The sequence below is a fragment of the Cupressus sempervirens genome, chromosome 10 (genome assembly GCF_028749045.1).
Source record: "Cupressus sempervirens isolate cs-2001-9-10 chromosome 10, ASM2874904v1, whole genome shotgun sequence".
In the NCBI taxonomy this organism is placed as follows: Eukaryota; Viridiplantae; Streptophyta; class Pinopsida; order Cupressales; family Cupressaceae; genus Cupressus; species Cupressus sempervirens.
The window spans coordinates 185,181,180-185,203,215 of record NC_143127.1 but is presented as its reverse complement, the minus strand read 5'-3'; the positions used below and the strand labels follow the sequence as shown (position 1 = coordinate 185,203,215).

General features: G+C 36.1%; 1 protein-coding gene across 2 annotated transcripts in view; it reads right to left on the bottom strand.

Moving 5' to 3' along the window:
* Positions 1 to 20,821, bottom strand: part of LOC149533253 (chloroplast thylakoid lumen protein) — a 53,359-nt gene extending 32,538 nt beyond the window's left edge. Inside the window, exon 1 of one of the 2 annotated variants that reach the window (XR_016357138.1) lies at positions 20,266 to 20,812. Coding sequence is in view for 1 of the 2 variants with exons in the window: in XM_089804995.1 (XP_089661121.1) it covers positions 20,266 to 20,617 (352 nt within the window). In the remaining variant the exon portion in view is untranslated. Of the gene's footprint in view, positions 1 to 20,265 lie in introns of both variants that reach the window. The other variant, XM_089804995.1, reaches the window with a different exon arrangement.
* Positions 20,822 to 22,036: the final 1,215 nt, after the last annotated feature.

Sequence of the window (22,036 nt, the reverse complement as noted above, 5' to 3'; positions counted from 1 at the left end):
AGATGTTCAGGTGTGTGTTGTTGATAGTACACATGTTATTGATTTTGAGGTTGATGATCACTCACCTAAGTGGAGTTGGGCTTAATTTACACCATTTGCAGATACAATTCAGGTTCCTATGGTGGTAGTTTTCAATTCTAATGAGGATGTGGGTACAATGGAGGTGAGTGCATTTGTTGAGAGCAACAGAGAACCACATACTGCACCTAGTTAACCTGTGGCTTCGTCTTTTACAGGGGTTACTAGAGAAGATCAGGATTCTAGTGAGGTTTGTAGTGAGGTATATTTTATGGGGCGTTCGTACTACTTCAAATTTGTACAGGATTTGTATATTATGCAGTGATTCTACCTAAGTCCAATGATTGGCAAAATGATTGGGTTAGTGCAAAGGACATACTAGGACCTTCTATGGATCTAACTATAGGTGACACTTTGGCACAAGTGTTCAGTGTTATATTGCAAGTCATGTTATTGGTTCTATTGATGGTATTGGCATTCTATTGGTTCAATGAGGATAGGGCCATCACTTGCTTCTTATGGGATCCCGGTGGAGGTTACTGTATGATGTTGAATTGCTTGAGGACAAGCAATCTTGGGAAGGGAGGACTATAATGTCCCCTTTTTTGGTAGGTCTATGCAATTGATGTAGTTAGCTCATCGTAGCAACCCTCGTGAGTTGACAGGGTGTTTTGAGGGTCCCAGCTATAGATTTACTATTTTTTAGTAGGTCTATTTTTGGCAGTGCAATGGGTGGTTTCGGCAGTTGGTCCTCACCTATAGTAAATTAAGTTAATAATTGCATGAACTCTTATTTATTATTAAGTTGCATTATTATAATAATGTTTATATTATTATAATAATGACATTGAGTGACATTTCTAAAAAGTGTGTTGGAAAGTTTCTTGTGTTGGGTTCTTTTGGGAAATTTCACAATTTCTGAAGTGGAATTTTTTAGGAAATTTTGGCCAACGAAGGATTATAAATGAGAACTCATTTCATTGGAAAATGTATGCTTGAATATATATTTTGCTTTTGTTTCCTTTGTGGCCTTTTCTTGAGTTCTGAATTGTGTGCCCTTGCTGAAGTATAAGGGTTTCTGAGTTTCAGAAGATTGTTTGAAGTCACTGCTGATGTATAGTGGTTTCATTGGTTCAATCTCCCATCTGTGATTATCTATGTCTAGGAGATTGGGATTATAATTCTGAGAAATTCTAAGTTGGTGTATGCAAATTATGCTGAGGTAAATAATTTGCTTCTCCTCTTCTACTGTGATAACTGTGTTTAAGAAGAGCTGCAATCTAGAGTTAGTGTTTTTCAACTTGGAGGACAAATCGATTGTGAACTTTTTCATCAATTTTGGTCTAGCAATTCTAAGTTTGTGTGTTCTCCCTCTTGTATTCTCTATTGCTAGGAGACGTGTGATTGAAAAGTTAAGTATACTTCCATCTGCAAATTTTATAATCAGAATTGGGTGTCTAACTTCCAGTGTTGTTGGACATTGTTTATTTGCAAAATTTGGGCAGTGTGGGAGGTTTTTGGTAGTCTGTAATTGAAATAACAGACCTACATTTTCTTGTTGAAGCCTGTGATTCCATACTAGAGGTCTGCGATTTAGTTCTAGAAGCTTGTAAATTATTATTTGGAACCTACAATCTGCCCATTGGGGTCTGCATTTAACATTGGAGGGCCAACATTTAATTACAGTGGCCTGTGTCTTGTTTCTAAAGGCCTGCAATCAATTGTCCATGACCTGCAATTAGTATTTGGGACTGTATTTGACTTGTTAGGGACTGCGATCAGACATATCACCACTTCAAATCGAACAAGAAGATGGACAGAGTTTCCAAGTTCCTTATTCGTTTGTTGATTTTGAATATCCACTCTCAATTTATTGTTATGGTAATAATATGATCAGCAGAAGTCATTGTTACTTGGCAATAATTGTCAACCTCATTCTGATATTGAATACAGTTGTATGTGTGAAGTTTATAATTGAATACATCGGGAAAAGACCAGATAGTAAATATTTTGCTTTGCCACTACTTGTCTAGAGAAATCTGAGTTTATCATTCAGCCTTTCCAGTATATGTCTATTATTGTTATTTCAGCATCATACATATATTTTAACATTACTGAAGGCACATATATTTAGCATACTTAAAATAGAAGGATTTCCAATAACAAGTTCATTTGATATCTGAGCTTGTTTGAAAAGTGTTTGACAAAATGTCAAACAACTACTAAATTAAGATATAATTGGAGTTTGTTGAATTGTATCCAGCTAGGGATATTAAAAAGGTTGCACCATCATGACTAATGGTTGGACTAATAGAAGGAGTAGAACACTCTTCAACTTTCTTGTCTCCTCGTCAGGTAATTGCAGACAGTAAAAATTTAGAAGTAGAACTTGTACTCGAAAATTTAGAATCTTGAATAAGTGATTAAGTTTAAAAATTATGAATTTATGATTGATCATTGATCATTATACTAATTTGTTTATTTTTCTTCAGGTGCCACTATTTTTTTTAATCAATTGATGCCTCAAGACAAACAAAGAATGTTGAATATCTTTGTGAGGTAATGGATGAAGCGATAAAGGACGTGGGTGAGGAGAATGTGGTGCAGATAGCTATAGATAATGCAGCAATTATGTTGCTGCAGGAAAGCTCCATATGGAGTGACAACCTCACTTATTTTGGACCCCTTGTGTTACTCACTGCATTGACCTCATGTTAGAAGATCTTGGTAAACTCCCTTGGATAAAAACAATTACAGAGCAAGAAGGGAGTGTATGCAAACTCATAATCATAAATGGGTCCTCAACCTCATGAGGAAATACACAGAACAAAAAGAGTTGTCTCGTCCAGGAGTCACTAGATTTGCAACCAATTTTCTCACATTGCAATCCTTGCTTAATTCAAAGGGAGATTTGAGACACATATTTGTAAGTGAGGAGTGGATCTCATCATCGTATGGAAAGACCACTACAAGGACTGATACAGCTGATCGCATTTTTGATGAAGCTTTCTTTTGGACACCGATCACTGAGATTGTGAAAGTAATTTTCATTTTTGTCCTCATTTCAACTTTTTTGTTTATGAAATTATGTTATAAATTATTGTTCATTTATTAAAGAAAAACTTAAAGCTGATTGTTTCTCTTTCAACTTTCATAATGAATGCAAATCATAAAGCTTACGAATTGTTGATAGAGAGAAGCCCTTAGTAGGCTACATTTATGAGGGCATGGATACGGTGAAGGAGGTTATTCGCTCTTTTTTTGCAGGGAATTGAGATAGGTATGGGCCTATATGGGATGTCATTGATAGACACTGGCACAATCTACTTCACAGGCCTATACATGCAGCCACATTTCAATTCAATTCAACCCACATTTCAAGGCTGATGATGAGGTGTGGAATGTCACCTCATTCGAGAGTTGGAACAATTGTAGTTTGTGAGATTGAGTTGTTTAAGTAAGCCCAAGGGGACTTATTTTCATGGGAGTTGTGCAAGAAAAATAGGATAGAATTGATGCTTGGTAAAAATCTATGATTCTATATCCTAATTTCTAATTCTAATACGATTTTAATTTGATAAAGTCAAAGTTATTGAATTGATTTAAAATTTTCTTGTTTCAAATGCATGGTGAGAGATGTTTGGCACTAAGGTGCCAAATTTACAGAGGATTGTGATTTGCATCTTGAGTCAGCCATCTAGTGCATCAGGATGTGAAAGTAATTGGAGTCTATTTGAGCATATACACTCGAAGAAGCGCAATAGGTTGGCAGTGCAAAAATTGAATGATCTTGTCTTTGTTCACTACAACCTTCACCTTCGCCAAAGAAAAATCTTAGGCACCAATACATCAACGATTGTATTAGAGACTATTTATCCACATGCAAAGTGGAACACAAAGATTGTTGATCCCGTCTTCAATGATGAAGACATGGAGTGGGTTGATCAGGTTGATCGGGAGGCTGAGAAGAGGCTAGAGCACGAGGAGACAAAGTGCAGGACCCTGAGGCTAGGAATGATGGATCCAAGTCTGGTGATGAGAAATATGTGGGTGTGGGTGAGGATGAGGATGAAGATGAGGATGTCCCTAAGGTTCAGCCTCAGACAGAGGGAGAGAGGATGGCTCTACAGTCTTCCATGACTTATCTTAGGCGTACTCGTAGGAGGACATAGGCTACTAAGAATCTTAGTCTTCTACACTCTAGTTATTATTTTGATATATGTTTTGAACTTTTGATACCATGGATTTCATAATCAATGAATATTAGACATTTGACACTGCAGTGACATGCTTATTACTTTATATTGTGTTATTCAATTTTTTTCCTTCTAATTTCTCTTTTACACTTATGTGATCTATGCAAAACTGTGTGTGTATTAAGTAGCTTCTATTTATCTCAATTGTTGTGTATTTGATATTAATTGACTAAAAAATGCATGAAAAAATCTTTAAATCCTTTAAAATCTTTGAATTTCATGTGTTTTTCAATTTTTTGAGTCCTTGCTACGTTTGAGTCTGAGCCCAATTTTGACTTTCCGAGTCAAAAACGAGTCCGAGTCCGAGTCCGAGTCCCGTAACACTGCTTGGTGTCTCTGTTGTTATGCCAAAACCATCGTGTGTTGTTTTGATCCTTCAAACCCTTCTTATATGGCATATATCTTGTTATTCTATTGATGCTACTTGCTATTTTGTCTTCTTTACCAAATCGATTGGCTACACCCCATCTTCTGATTTATATATTGAGAGACTGAAGTCAGTAACTTCGATGCCGTCCATCTGTTATTATTTGACCAGATGAAATTTGGTATCACAGGTACCTTCATTAATTCGCTGTATTATATGATTGAATGAATATAGGCTGTAGTTGCTCCTAATCACTGCTTTATTATAATTATTCTCTGTGAGAGTATATGCAGTTCTGCAACAGACTTCTTCAGTAAACAAATTCCTTGCTTGATGTTCGTACAGATTAGCATTTAGCCTATCAACGCATACATACTCCAAATTGATCTTGCTGCTTATATTGATACGACCATGTATTTATAAATATGCTGCTTCAATGCAATCAAATCCCTTCAATATCATTTCTGTAGGGCTCTATGTCACCGCACAATGTAGAAATTCAGTATTTCGTGCTCACATATTTCATATCTGCGTAGTATTCAAACAGGGATCTGTAAACAAGCTCTTGTTTCAATCATTTGATTATGTTCTCCAGAGTCTTGATAGTCCCTGAATGTTCACTGTATATGTGTAGTCATTGTCTTATTATTATCCCTGCATATCTTTGTCCATGGCTGAGTCTATCAAAGTAATATTTCTTCTAAGGCATCAGAATCAAATTACTCCAAGTTGAATTCCAAGTATGTTATGTATCTCCAGGTGCATTATGCGATGCAGGCCCCTACAAAATAGTTAAGAGTGCATTAATCTGTATGACTGCAATGATCCATCCACTTACAAACAGTCTTACAATCTATATCCTTTTATTCAGAACTGGAAGTTCCAACACATCCTTCAATTCAGACATTTTGTATTCAATTAAGCAGACCCTTCCAGAAGAAAACTGATTTATTTGTACTGATGCAGCGAGGATTGATCATTTAGAGATGGTAACTGAAAATTTTCTCCTCCACAAGTGATCTGTTATTGAAGCTCTAAGACCCCTCGGTACTTAATAATAGATTCATTACTGTGACGTCCCTCACTTATCAATAGGAAATTAGTCTGAGAAAGTAACTGAACTATTAGAAATATGTGCAGACGAGGTAATGTGATAAATGAAATATACTCCCAAGGCCCAATAAGTTATCAATTTTGATGGTTCCTTTACAAGCAGCATATAATGGTAAGCATATTATTTAAATATAAGTAGTGGGTAAGATCTGAAGATTCTCCCTTTGGCTTGGTATTTGGGACTCTAAATTTTGCCAAAATTCAGAGTTCCATCACCTTGTCTGCCTTGAACATTTGATTGCTATCTTTCTTTTGTATGCTGATATGATTATGGTGTTCACAATACATGATTAATGATTTATAGATGAACAATTATGTGTGTTTGTGTTATATATATATATATATATATATATATATATATATATATATATATATATATATATATATATATATATATATATCTATCTGTGTGTGTGTACATGGTTGAATTTGATATAACAATTATTAATCATGTTGTTGATATTAAATCATACTGATTATTGTTGATATTAATATTGTTGTTAATATTATTAATCATAATAATATTAATTATAACTTGAATCAATTAAACAACATATGTATCCATTAATATTTTGATTAGTTAGTAATTGGTCATGAGACATGTCTCTGTGTGAACTATGTGTGTAGAGACATGTCCCTATGAGAGTATATCTATATATATATATATATATTGCAAGTACAGAAATCAATAAGTGCAAAGCAAAGATATAGCAGAAACATATCACACAAAATCTGCATATACATCTGGAGAACAGTGATTAAAATTTAAAATTCCTATAACCCATAAATATGATTAAAATCAACATGGTGTCAGAGCCACGTTGGATCAAGGAGAGAAGAGCAATGTAATGCAATGCAAGGGACTCAAAAGGGAGTAATGTATTGTTCTCTTTAAAGAAACTTTCCTACAAGTTGAAACTATTGGAAGGATTTGCAATGCAGAGAATAACGAGGGATGGGCCAAGGAAGTCTCAGAAGTGTCATGCAGAGAAGGTCCAAACTTGCAGATGATGGAGCAACAACATTCCATGTTGCCACAAATCCCAGACAGAGATGGTTGCACACATTTATGGGCCAATTCAGTTGCAGATGCCTGCATGATACACAACCTGGGTGCTTTGCAGAGATTGTGAACAGGAATATAGGTGGGATTTCAAACCCAAAGGCCACACACCTTGAATTATTTTGCCAAGTACACAAGGAGGTGTTTGTAGAGCAAATCAAGTTCATATCAGATTTCTGCGACATACTTAGCAGCATCTTGGGTTCCAATCAGCTTGAGAGCACAGGTTGAGAGCACAGGTTGAGCAATGATTAAGCCATTTGGAAAATTCACAAGAATAAGGCATCTCTACAGGTCATTATCAAGATTCCAAATTCTTTGCATTGTTTATATTATATTCGCTGCTGAGTATATTGGAAGACATCATGACATTATTTGAACGCACACTCAACCAAGGGCAAAGTTTCTTGAATGATACACCATCAATGTCTAGAATACATAGACGGAAAAGCTCACAGCCAGGGCAATGTTGACATTGGTCTTACAAGGCTTTGTCATAATCTGTGCAAAGCACAATCTCTTTGTAATTATCGGGGCAGCATAGATTTGGGAGTTGCACCATCAAGAAAAAGCACACACTATTACTAGATGCAAACATTATCACTGAATGCCTGTTAACTTATATCCTCTCATATCACTGCTTGTATCAAACTGAAATTAAGATCCAAGTATTGTAACAGTTGTGTCATTGACATACCATTACCGTGGTTTTTCTATCATTATAAACAAGCTATTCAATGTATGCAAATCTGATGCAACTCAGTTAGAATTTCTGAATGTTCCAAACGAATATTTTGATCAGGATCCAAATAAATTTTGCATTCATTTGCATGATCTCCACTGATGCCTTCAACCTATGATTGTGATCTCAGTATGCTTTCAACTGTAAATGTGATCATTGTGTGTCTCAAAATAATATGTTACAATTTACAAATGATGCACTTAATACATATAATCCTGAGCCTGTGAACGCGGTGTGCTTAGTGTATGTGATTCACACCTGCGGATGTTGGGAAGTCTGTGAACCATAAATGTCATAAGTGAAATTATAACAGGAATGCAATCAAGATGGTGTTATGAATGGATGAGAGGATCTCAAGGAATGCTAACATAGTTTATAAAGTTGTCAATAGGTACAATCCTTTTAGTGTTAGAAGATATAAATGGGAAATAGAGCACACTCGATTAAAGAGGAATTAGAACATTTATCTCTTTTCTTATCCCTCCTAGATCTGCTCCATTGAGCAACAGCAAGGATACGAAGGATGGGAATATACAACAAAATATTATTGTTGACGTAATTAATACACTTAATACAATCACAAAATCATCTATTATTTATTTCTTTTATATATATATATATATATATATATTCTCTCTTAGAGTGTTATTGATATAAGCCATATAAAATAACATTTACATAGCTATATCAAGAATCGCAAGATATGTCATCACTATAAGTGATAGAAGCAAAACTTTATCCTATTGATAAACAACATATCATAAATCATATTATGAGTAGTCTCAATTGAATATCATTCTAAAATTCATTTATAAAGAAAGCAATAATATATCATTCTTTTACTAAGTAGTATCGATAATTATGACTTGAAGTAAGGATTTCCAAAGTCTTTTGGGAAGAAGTATCCAAAATCTCAATTTGTAATATAAGCATCCCTAACTCTTAAAATTTAATTTAGGAGAGACATTACAATAGTATCAAAGCATAATCCTACTATCCTATAAGTAGAAGCTTATGGAAACTTACAAGAGAGAGAGAACAAGGAAAACAGCAATGAACTGCTTAGCCAATGAAATGAGATCCTAAATGGAACAAGCAAACCAAACTCTAATTAGTCAAATAAAAAAATCAAATCAAGCCCTTCTCTAAGCACTACAAAATATGGGAGATTTTCAATCAAAAAATTGAAATTTGTTGGCAATTTGGCTAGGTTAGAATATTTGATGTTGTCATTCATGGCAACATATCAGCTGAGTGAAGAGGTAGTTCATGAAGATGAAAACATGACAGTTGTACTTCGAAAATTATCTAAGTATCACTTAGTTTATCTGGCAGAACATATAAAGTTTTGATCAGCGCATTTTACAAAGGCAACATTGACACGTGCAGAGTTAGGTATGGCTACCTGAGACAATGATTATGACATGTTGAAGACCGCAGGACAGTATAGACTGTACATACAGAGTTATGGTCAGTTTACCAGTTACAACAATATACAGGTAGAATAGAGCATGAAAAAGAAATGGTATTTTGGGTTAAGGAATTATTTTGTTTACGAAATAATTACTTAACTAATTAGAGACGACATCCTAGACGTTAACCCTAAGTCAGCAAAAGTTAATTTTGTATTTTGATAATTGTATAAAAGCATGTAGGCTGACTGAGCAGATAATTTGTAATTAACAAGGTATGAAGGAAAGATTGTTATATGCGAAGATTTGTGATGCGTGCATGCTATTGATAACATGTGACTTCTGATATATGATCAGAGCAATGCAAACCGAGATAAAGTACTGTGATTGAGCAGCAAAGGCAAGATCTGATATTAAAGATATCAGCAGCAGTGTAAAGAGGTTTATATATCTATCTCTATGTATGAAGAACTACATTGTATATTGCATGTTTGGGCAGTGCGCTCATCTTGCATATATTTTGTATTTGTACAACAACTCCTAACAAGGATGAGGCTTCTAACAAGGCCTAATAATCTAATTGATAGACTATTGTCATTGATGTCAAAGTCAAAGACATAACCAAGAAATGCATATACAATTGAATATGTATTATTGATATAATATTTATTTCATTATAAATATATATGAAATGTACATTTCAATGATATAAAAAGATAAAGATAAAAGATTGGTTGTATACATGAACAAGAACAGAAGTATACATCATATATATATATACACACACACACATACATACTAGCAAATTAATGTAAGAAGGCAAAACTATATATAGATACAATACTTCTGAAGCAAGTGGTTTGAATACATACACAGGAAATCAATCAAAGCAGGTTTGATGATAGAAGCAATTATGTCAGGGCAGAGATGTGTAGTTGTATCGTATAAACACATATAATATAAAGCAATCAGAATCACAAGATATCAGCATTGAACAAATTTGTGAAAGTTGTGAATACTTTGATGGGATTGAAATTCCTACAATCACGATATGTGAATATGCTGGCTATAGCAATCATTTACCAAGATAATGTTACCACTGGTGCAAAGATATATATACCACGACTGAGATGGAAGCACAGCTATAAATAATGATGCAGGAGCATCTTGCATCCAAAATAAAGGGGACGCATGTTGAATGTAAAATTTATAATTTAAAAAAATAAAAAATAAAAAAATTGTGGAGGAGAGAGAAAGTGACGAAAATTATAAGAAATAAATAAATAAATAAGGAGAAAAGAAAGGAAAAGGGGATTTCTATTTTCGAGGTGAATAGGTGGCATAATAGAAAAATAAAATAAAAATGGTTGTCATTCCATTTATCGAGGTTTGTGAGTAGAATTCTGGAAAGTTATGGATATTGTAGAAAGTTGTGGATATTGTAGAAGGTTATGGAAGTTGTAGAAGGTTGTGTAAGTGAAATTCTAGAAGGTTGTGGATAAGTCATGTATTGGGTGGTAAGTGCCTATTTAAGCAAGGCATATGAGCATTTCTAATCAAGCTCGAGAAGTAGGAGCTAGAAGGTGTGAAGACTTCAAGGTGTGAAAGCTCTAAAGGTGTAGCTCTTCAAGTAGAAGTTCTTGGTGAAGCTCTTGATGTGAAGACTCTTATTTGGGATTTCTCTTATGTTGAAGAATTTGTAAAATTCTTTTTGAAGAAGTCATATCTATGATATCATCTTGTGGGTGTTGTAAGGATTTTCAAGTATAATAAAATTGCTTGTGAAGCATTTTTTTTATTTCTCTTGGTCTCCATATTGTTGAATTCTTGGTTGTGAGTTGGTGTGGCCCTTCATCAAGTGGTATCAGAGCGGAAGTTCCTGAGACCAAATCGCCGAACGTGAGGCATTCTACACCAGGATTTGAAAAGAAGGTTGATCTTGTGGCTGATTGATCTTTTAGATTGGTGGATTTGTTGCTTAAGGTTTGCTAAATTTTTGGAAGATGCCTCCAAGAAGATTGGACCCTAAGGAAAATGATGACCTTAGTGAAGCTATGGAAGAAAGAATCTTAGAGAAGATAAGAGCAGAGGTCAAATCAGAGATTGCATTGATGAAGAGTGACATGATTGCTGAAATTGTGAGTGCTTTGAGTGGTGTACCTAGGCATGTGGGTACTGAAGACAGATATGACGAAGTTGCCGAAGACTTTGAAGCTGCTGGTGAGGATAGAAGTGATCATGAGGAGAGACCTATTGGAATTAGGGCTAGTCAGTTTGCTCGACCTAGATCTCAGTTGAAGCTGAAGCATAAGATGGAGGTTTCTAATTTTTCAGGTACTTTGAATCCTGAAGACCTGATTGATTGGAATGGTGAATCAGAAGACTACTTTGAGCTTGAGGGTATTGAAGATCCATTGAGAGTAAGGTTGGCACAAACTAAGTTGAAGGGACATGCTGCTCTTTGGTGGAAGGAACTGCAAAGAGATAGAGAAGAGGAAGGCGAAATGAAGATCACTAGATGGAAATTGATGGTGACTAAGTTAAAGGCAAAGTTCATTCCGACTGATTATGAACTTGAATTGTTTAAGACGTTGTAGAATCTGAAACAGAAGGATATGACTGTGAAGGATTACACTGAGGAGTTCTACAAGTTGACTATTTGGTCTAGGCATAGAGAATTGTCAAAGGAGAAGGTAGCACGGTACATTAATGGTTTGAGATTCAATATTCAAGATGAGGTTGGTATGCTGAATATTTCCACAGTTGAGGATGCTTATCAGTATGCTTTGAGAGCAAAGGAGAAGCTAAAGAGGAAGAATCAAGGTAGTTCCCGAGGGAAGGAGAAGCAAGATAGTTCGGTACAAGCTAAACCAAAAGCAGAAGGTGACCCAAAACCTATTGAACAAAGAAGAAGGACAGGTGGAGGTGTATTCAGAGGTAATTGTTTCAAGTGTGGTCAAGAAGGGCATAGATCTTTTGAATGTTCTATTGGTAGGACAGCTACTATTGTGAATGAGGTTGAAGTCCAGGAAAGTCAGCCTGAGGAAGGAGAAAGTTTGTTGGCTCGGCGAGTACTAATGGGTAAGAAGACATTGGATTCTTGTCAAAGGACTAATTTGTTCAAAACTTGTTGTAAGTCTGGTGGGAAAGTTTGCAAGGTGATTATAGATGGTGGTAGTACTGATAACCTTGTTGCTGAGGAGATGGTTCAAAAACTTGGTTTGAAGAGATTGAGACATCCTTGTCCTTATAGGATTCGCTGATTGCAAGGTGAGCATGCTTTGGAAGTGAGGGAGCAATGCCTTGTTAATTTTTAGATTGGGCAGTATAAGGATCAAGTATTGTGTGATATTGTGGATATGAACAGTTGTTATGTGTTACTTGGTAGACCTTGGCAGTATGATTGCAGGGCTATGCATGATTGTGTTAGGAATGTGTTTACTATTGAGAAAGGTGGTAGGAAGTTTTCCTTGATTCCTTTGCAAAATGAAGCGCTCGGTAGGAGAAACTTGAGTGTTGGCAGTCGAGTTGAGTTGGCAGATTTTGAGAAGATTGAAAATCAGCATGGGAAGCAGACGTATGGAACACCTGTGGTGGATGTGAAGGAGAAGAAGAAAAACAAGGGAAAAAGTGTGCAAGTTGAAGATTTGGAGGACATACATGTGAAGAACCAATTTGGGATTTATGTGCTAAATCCCGAAAGATGTTCTTCCAGTTATTAGAACATCTTTTCGGACCTGGGGAATCTGATGCAGGAGCATCTTGCATCCAAAATAAAGGGGACGCATGTTGAATGTAAAATTTATAATTTAAAAAAAAAAAATTGTGGAGAAGAGAGAAAGTGACGAAAATTAGAATAAATAAATAAATAAATAAAAAAGGAGAAAAAAAAGGAAAAGGGGATTTCTATTTTCGAGGTGAATAGGTGGCATAATAGAAAAATAAAATAAAAATGGTTGTCATTCCATTTATCAAGGTGTGTGCGTAGAATTCTAGAAAGTTATGGATATCGTAGAAAGTTGTGGATATTGTAGAAGGTTATGGAAGTTGTAGAAGGTTGTGTAAGTGGAATTCTAGAAGGTTGTGGATAAGTCATGTATTGGGTGGTAAGTGCCTATTTAAGCAAGGCATATGAGCATTTCTAATTAAGCTCGAGAAGTAGAAGCTAGAAGGTGTGAAGACTTCAAGGTGTGAAAGCTCTAAAGGTGTAGCTCTTCAAGTAGAAGTTCTTGGTGAAGCTCTTGGTGTGAAGACTTTTATTTGGGATTTCTCTTATGTTGAAGAATTTGTAAACTTCTTTTTGAAGAAGTCATATCTATGATATCATCTTGTGGGTGTTGTAAGGATTTTCAAGTATAATAAAATTGCTTGTGAAGCATTTTTTTTATTTCTCTTGGTCTCCATATTGTTGAATTCTTGGTTGTGAGTTGGTAGGGTGGTGTGGCCCTTCATCAAATAATTTAATGATAATAAGTTTGAAAGCTCGATACAAATTGATGAGGGAGCACTAATACATGTTGTATCGGGCATATCATACAATAGTGGTTAAAGGTACACTAGCAATGTAAGTGCCACAATGGAATTGATGGGTTTGAAAGATTGATTGTTTGAATGGCATATGCAATGATGAGATGGAAGGGGTAAAAGCATGCCAGATATTCAGAGGAGGCATCGAGGATTGTGGGAGATGAAAGTCATTAAATGATGATTTCAATATCCATGCACCAATGAATATTTTGATTTGTACAGACCAAACAAGCAACAGAACGAGCATATCATGCAGCCATGCAGCAAAGTGTACAATAGGAGTCACGACATATTGAAAGAGAGTGAAGCGCTGAAGATGGCAAAAGGTTCCAAGTCAGCATACCAAATATTTTAATCAACACAGATACAATATTATGGAGATACGAGTTGCTTAGAAAATACAGGAAAAATTCTAGTCAAATGTAAGGAAGTCAAACAAAATAAAAATTATAAAAAAACCCGATAAAAGATAAAGACTCCATGAAGCAAATAGTATAGACGAATCTGAATAATATTATGGTAGCATAAGTTTATATACCGTGGCAATAATATGAAGTAGAAGTGAGTAACTAAGCAGTCGTTAAGAAAGTATCGAACAAGCAGTATAGTAACCTGCAGAAAAGTCAAACAGCAAGTACACCAAGCATTCCACGTCATTATCAGAATTAAGGAATACACAAACTATTAAACAATTACCATTCGACAGTATTGAATGAAATTATAATTTGGAAGATGACAATTTGGGATATTAAGTAACTTGCAAAGACTGAGTTCCATATCATACATTCACTGGTGAGAATCCTATCATGTCAGGATGGAAAGAAATCCTAAATTAGCGATGAAGACTTATGGCAACTACAATCATCTCGAAGACATCGATTCATGATAAAAGAGCAGTAGCTCTGATTCCAAGGTGCCGTCTGATATGGAAGGAAAAACCCTGCAAAAATAAACAACAGCGTTGAATGAATATTTAATTATTAACAAATTCTATCTGCTATGTTTCAAGAAAGATAACAATGGTTTTAGAATCAGTGATAAGAATTCAAAAGAAAATCGCACATATAGGAAGAATTAAAATCATTTTAAAGTAGTGCGATTAAGATCCAATTAAAGTTATGACTATAATAGAAATAGTGGTTTATGAGACTTGACAAAGGTGAAGATTAAGAAAAGTCCCAACCTTTGATTGAAAGGTTGTAAGAAAGATATAAAAGAAAGAAAAAATGCATGGATGGATAAGTGTACAATGAATAGAAAATAAGTGAGTGGAAGAGAGCCGATTGTTAAATAGGCATAGGAAATAAGAAGAGTAAAGAATAGTTATAAAGAGTGAAATTGTAGAAGGGTGTATGTGGAATAAGAGAAAAATGGGCAGAGCAGTGAAGTAAAAATGGCAGAGGAATATATTGAGTTTGAGACATATATTTATATTAAAAGTGCGAGAAGTGTGTCCAGATAAAGGAAGAATAAAAAATAAATTATAGTACTGTGTGATATAAAGAATATATTATATATAATATATATACTCAGGTTTATGATTCTGATATATACTGTAGGATTATAAGAGTATATGCAGTAGAAATAAGTAAATAAACAGTATAAGACTAATTCACTGCCCTCCCGCCCCCCCTCTTAGTATAATCTCATGTGCTCTTCACTAACAAGGACCGAGACACTATATAGATGTAATAGACCTGTGGGGATGGTACCCAAATAGGGGACATTACATAGATCTGTAAGCAGGGAAGTTATTCCTCTTACTTATCAATAGCAAATACTAATTGAATACGCTCTCCAAATACCTTCAATACTGTTTTCTTCCTACAGAGAATGGTTCTTTAGAGTTTAAACAATGTTTCTTATGCATCAGACTTGCATGAACATAGAAGGGCTTAATAAAGCAATCGAACCACAATGAAGCATACACACAACTAGAACAAGGAGATTTATGCTTGGAAAAAACCTAAACAGGTAAAACTCCAGAAGAGTAAACATAAGATCCTTGTGCCACAATATTTCAGTCTTAGATAGATGCTACAATGCCATCAAGGCATATACAAATCTCAACTATAGCTTGACCCAGCTCCTAACACTTGTTATTAGCCCATTATCATCCCAACCCTAGTTTTCTACAACTCAATCATGAGAAATGTACAAAAGAACGTTTTCAATGAGCATTTCATTCTCTCCAACAAGTTATAAAACCACATTGAGAAGAAGCTTATGTTTCATTGATAATTTCCCAAATGCAAGACATGGAATATCAATGCCAAAAATAGGATTTGAAATGGCAAAATCCTTCATATTCCATGAACCACTTGTACTGTGACATTCTCGCTACTTCTAACAGAGACAAATTTGATTTTGAACTTGTGAATCAAAGTTGTACCAAAGGGGGAAAAAATTCACCACCCAAAAAAGAGGTGATTTTGCTAAAAGTGGTTTTTGCACTTCATTTGGAGATATGCACTTCAATTTCAAGAAACTATAAGATGACCTAGAGTATCTCAAACATGTCACTAACCAAGATCCGGCTCCTCCTTCATCCAAACCCACTGAAAAGAAATGAATTGTCAAAGATAATGCATAAGACAACCCCAAACAGATGATGAAGCCAACTTGACCCCACTGGCCCAACAGTTGTTTGGGATATCCTAAGCCCTTCGTGACTATATAAGTACCATGAAAGCATGTTGGTTAACAGTTTGTTCTCCTATTTGATTTCATACCCAATGTTTTGGAGAGACAAAAGGATGTTACTAACAAATGGGTCAATGTATGTGTTCTATCATTGCCCTCTGAATTACAAGGTACAGCTCCCTTAAGATTTGCCATGATGTGCAATGAATATGTCTTTATTAGATCAAAAGTTTATAGCAGAATAAGCGCTTAACCTGAGAGCAGTAAAGGCTAACCAAATTGCTTGTAGGCACAAACAATTCAAGCAAAATAGATGGGACAACCTATCACACCCAATGGAATGACTGTAGTAGATTATCTCGAGAATTTTTGACTCTTACTCCTATCCTAAATGCAAATTAATTATCTAAATGCAAAAGAGGAAAGGAAGGAGAGGTGCACATGCGGGCAAATGGAATTGCTTTAATTATTAGTCTTGAATGAAATGGAATCCAACAAGTTACTAATAGATTCATCCATATTTATCCTTCAATTCCCAATGAAACTACTTCTAACATGCCATGAAATAAACAAGAGGAGAAGCAGAATCATATGTGGAAATGCAAATGGAATTACCTATACTGTAAATACCATAGTGAAATGGAATCCACATGGTTACTACAGAATCACATATCATTGTCCTTCAACTCTCAATGCAGAACTAATCTATGGGCAACAAAACATGAAAAGCAAATTAGGTAAATGGAATTACAGAGCCAATTCACCATCAAGTTTGTCGACCTTTGTATTATCAAAAGAAATTACATTTATAGTTTTCTGGCAGAGCAATAGCCACTCAATAGAGAGAAAATAAGAATAAAATATAAAAGTATCTAATCTGCAGCATGATATAGACACATGGCATCTTCCCATCTATGATCTTGACTCCATAGCACTTCTAAAAACACATGGTGATTGTTTATCTTCATGTTGCTTTAGGAATCCTGTGAAAATCTTCGTTTTCTTCATATTCGGTTGTTTGACGCCAAGTCTATGTAATTCATATTTCAACGATCACACCAATTTTTTATTCTAACCGTCAATCTCAAATCAATGATCGAGATTAAGCCTAGCAGTCTTTTTAACCTACGACCTTGCGATTCCTCTTATTTGCCACTTTGCAGCTTGACCTGTCTCCATTCTACAGACCGCAACGACTTAGCGATGACTACACACTAACATGGTCGCGCCTTGGCAACATTAACCTTAGGTTGTTTTCAACCTACGAGTCTTTTTAACCTACGACCTTGCGATTCCTCTTATTTGCCACTTCGCAACTTGACCTGTCTCCATTCTACTGACCGCAACGACTTAGCGATGACTACACACTAACATGGTCACACCTTGGCAACATTAACCTTAGGTTGTTTTCAACTGCCTGCAATCATGCGACCAATGACTTTTCACTACTTCGCTGAGTTAACTCAAGGTTTCTTCTAACGCCTTGCGACCATGCGACTATTTATTTTGATGTTTAACTGTTAACACTTTCACCAAGTCGCAACTTATCATATCTTTGTTCTACTGAATGCAAGAAAATGGCGACAACTATGACCTAACCGTAATCGCGCCTTCACAACATTAATTTTAGGTTCTCCTTAACTGCCAACGACTATGCGATTCTTCTATTTTGCTGCTTCGCGGACTTGACCCGTGATTAACTTAACCCACCAACGACTATGCGATCATTGGCTTTCGCTTCTTTGCCATGCTAACTGTGGGTTAGCTCTAACCACTTGCGAGGTTGTGAAAACCTTTGATCTGATCTTCATCCAACGACCAAGGATCCATCTTCAAAGGCAATTGACTTTTCAACCGACCAATGGTGTGTGTTCCTTTTGTTGATTGACTTTTCCGCTCATCCACGTAGACTGCTAATACCAATTGATTTCTCTGCATTCTGAGCTCAATCACTTGAATTCTTCCATTGAGATGCGATTATTGCAAATGTTTATCTTCAAAATCCTTCTGAATCTGTAAATGATGAATCATTAGAACTTACAGACCTTCTTCTCATCAAGGAGACACTTATGACTTCCCACCAAAACCTATATCACCTAGCCTTTGACCAGTGCAATGCTTACATGATTTCTCGCATTAAGTTAGCTCAAGGGGATGATGAGAAGAGAGATCATCCTATGGGCAATCTAGACTCAGACTCAAGACATTGACACACTAACTTGACTCAAACCTAAAGCAAAAAGGAATGAACTAAAAATTGGGCAACAAAGCAGCAAAACAATCCTATCTACTATGCTAGATATAAGAAAATTGAAACCAATCATCAATTTGTCAGGCCTTCAGGATGGTGTGAGAGGCCTAAATTTGAGTAGCATACTACCTAGCTACAGATCACATAGCAGATTTTACTCAAAGAACTACAATTGTTTTCAACAAAAATGGAACTTAACAATTGGTGTAAATGCCACTTAAATGGTCTGGAGAAAGTCACAAATAATACTAATTGATGATTGAGTTTAAACATTTTTTGTGCAGAAGAACTCGGTGTAAAGGCCATTAGGTAGGGAAATTATATGCCAATATATCCTAAAGAAAAAGGAAATTCTGTCAGAAAATGAAGGCACCGTCTTAGCTCTAAATCAATTCTAGTACAGGACTGCAGGAACATGAATGACCTATTAATTCAGGCAAGTAATCTCATTTTATTGTGTGAGACAGTAAAGGGTTTCATCATGGTCGGTTTTCTCTTTTAAAGTTTTATATTACCTTGCAAACCAACATTAACTCCTGTCATTTATTGAAAATTATTTTAGACAATGTACATTTTATCACAGCATATTTTTTTTTTTTCTTTTGTCAACACCAATATTATATTACCTATTCTGAGCATAAGCAACAGGATTGGTATATCCTCTGCTGTGAATCATATTATGTTTAGTGTTTAGCTCTGGCGTCTGCTGAGATGAAATCCAAATACAGTATTCTTCCTCTCTGCCAACTGATTGGAAAGTTAATGAAGACTGAATAGTGAAAACACTGCTAGGGGTTGTTCTGTGATACTAAATATTTGAATATCAATTAAACAGAACATCCAACAGTTTTTGTGCAGAGGAGAACATTCTGCGGACCAGATACCCTGCACCCACAATTGTCAATGTAACTGCACTGTGTCAGTCTGAAAACATAGGAAATGGCACCTTGAATCATTTAGATATATCTTGGTGTATGGCAGAGCTGGGCCAAAAGGCGCATGTACTTCCTAGTACTACTAGCTACATAGCACGGCAAGATGTCCAAATTTTATCACAGGCTCTCTATCAAAGAACTATAATATAAGATAATAATAGCACCTGATCAAATCCTAATTTGTATTCTCATCCATTTTCTAACATATTCAGAAAACTGGCTATCAATTGATTAAAATTAATAATTTGCACGAGGCACTACAAATACTCGACTAAAATCCTAAAATAACTAGGTTTCTTTATTTACGCTGCAACATAACCATAAGATTTTCTTATAGGTCCAAGGGATTGAGCTGGAACAGAAATGATTGGAAAGTTCTTATGGGTCCGTAAGGTTTATGGCAATAAGGTCCACTAATAAGAACTTGACGTACCTTTAAATTTCCCCTTCAAAAGTATGTATTCCATAACTCTAACAGACATACAGTGAGACTGTAATGTAAATCATGGGATTCATTCAGGCAATACCTCACAGATACGTATCTGAAGAATGAGTAATTCCAGTATTACCCATGTCTAGGAACTTCATTCCAGCTTAAGCCATTTTTGCAAAGCATAAGAAAGCGTCACATTCCAGAATGATCTGGGTTTAGAATACAAACTTATATCCATAACCCATAGACTCACCAAAGTTACCAAGCGCAAAAATAAAAGATAGCCATGCAATACTTTCAAATCTATTTTATGTAATTACAGAGCATTACTGCCTGCACGAACCCACATTTCATTTGTTAAATCAAATTCAGCTATTGACTTTTTATCATAAATAAAAAAGATGGCTAAATAAGACGTAACAAATGTGCTGTTAATGGTCTCTGATTGTTTGAGGACAGCTGCTGCTATTTTCTTATACAAATACGAGATCAACGAACAACTAACCTGCCTCGCTCTTCAATTTATTAGTTTCTTCTCGTTTTTGGAGTCTCTTCTTCCTGTCAGCCTTAACTTTCTCCAGCAGCTCCTCGTCGTCATCAGCCTCCAGAATTCCAAATGCAGGAGATAAAGAACCCACCAGTGGAAAGGCCAAGCTTGAGAATGCAAATGAGCCCAACAACTTAAATGTCAAATCTCTTCTTGGTATTGATGTTTTCAAATTTGAATGAGAAGTTTTGGGCGTCTGGAGTAAAGCTGTATCTGGCATTGATTGGCATATGATTGCAGAATGCTTGCCCCTTGGCAAAGTGTAAAGGGGTAGTGAAGATGCAGCTGGGCATGGGCGTATGGTGGCCATTGATGATTTGAACGGCTTAAAATCTTTGTAGATAGCAGCGGCCTGTTTGAGGATGATCCCCTGTTTTAAGTCGCTCCGAGGCCGACGACGAAAATATCAGTCCAATCTTCTTAATTGCTATGCCTCGTGCAATTGGGAAATACCGCATTCCCGGCACATTCTCCCATACGATGGAAAAAGTGCACTCTTAACGGTAATATCTATCTAGGTGTCCATCTTCTTTATTACAGCTACTTGTACCTAAAAGAATATATTTAGTATTGCATTATTATGGTAAAGAAATACAATTAATAGGAAAGCAATTTTTTTTTTTTTTTTCCCCTTCTAATTAAGTGAAAGATTATACTTTGGCAAGATATATTACATCATTTAGAAAAGGTTGACTACATGTTTCATTCCCATGTTGAGTAGAAATTTATCATTCTCTAGTTCTTATTCTTATTATAGTTTCATTCACATAGTATATTGTGATATGTTTCTAACAACTCACATGTTGTGAGGTATTCTTTGCACAACTTTTTCTACCATTTCAATTTCAGAAATTGCACACTTTGAAGTCAATGGCCTACTTAGCTTACATCCTATATTATCTCTCAATTGTTTGTGATGACAATTTTGGAGAGGCTTCCAAGATTGTTTTGATACAATCTCAACTAATTTATTTAAGTGGAATCGACTATCTATGTTATTTTTTATTGTTTCTCTCAGACTCGTTTTCTTTGTCTTCTCCACTTCCTCTTCCTCCTCCTCTTCCTCATATTCTCCTCCTCCACCACCACAACCACTCCTCCTCCTCATCCTTGTTCTCCTCCTCCTCCTCCTTCATCTCCTTCTTCCTCTTCTCCTTCCATTTTGTTTCCCCCTCCTCCTCCTCATGGTCTCCCTCCTCTCCTTCTCCTGCTCCTCCTCCTCCATCTCATGCTTCCCCTTCTCCTTCTTCTTCTTCATCTCCTCCTCTTCCTCCTCATTCTTCTTCCCCTCTCCCTCCCCCATCTTCCTCCTTGTCTCTTTCTTCTCCTCCCCCATCTCATGCTTCCCTTTCTCCTACTTCTTCGTCTCTTCCTCCTCCTCCTCCTCCTCCATCTCTTTCTTCCCCTTCTCCTCCTCATGGTCTCCTCCTCCTCATGGTCTCCTCCTCATCTCCTTATTCTTCTTCTCCTTCTCTGTCTTCTTCTCCTCCTCCTATTGCTCTTGCACCTTCTCCTCCTCCTACTCATTCTTCTCCTCCTCCTCCTCCATATCTTGCTTCCCCTTCCCCTTATCCTCCTCCTCCTCCTCCTCCTCCTCCTCCTCATCCTCATCCTCCTCCTCCTCCTCCTCCTCTTCTTCTTCCTCCTCCACCTCCTCCTATTCTTCTTCTTCTCATCCTCATTTGCATCATCCTCGTCTTCCTCTTCCATTCTCTTGCCCTCCTCCTCC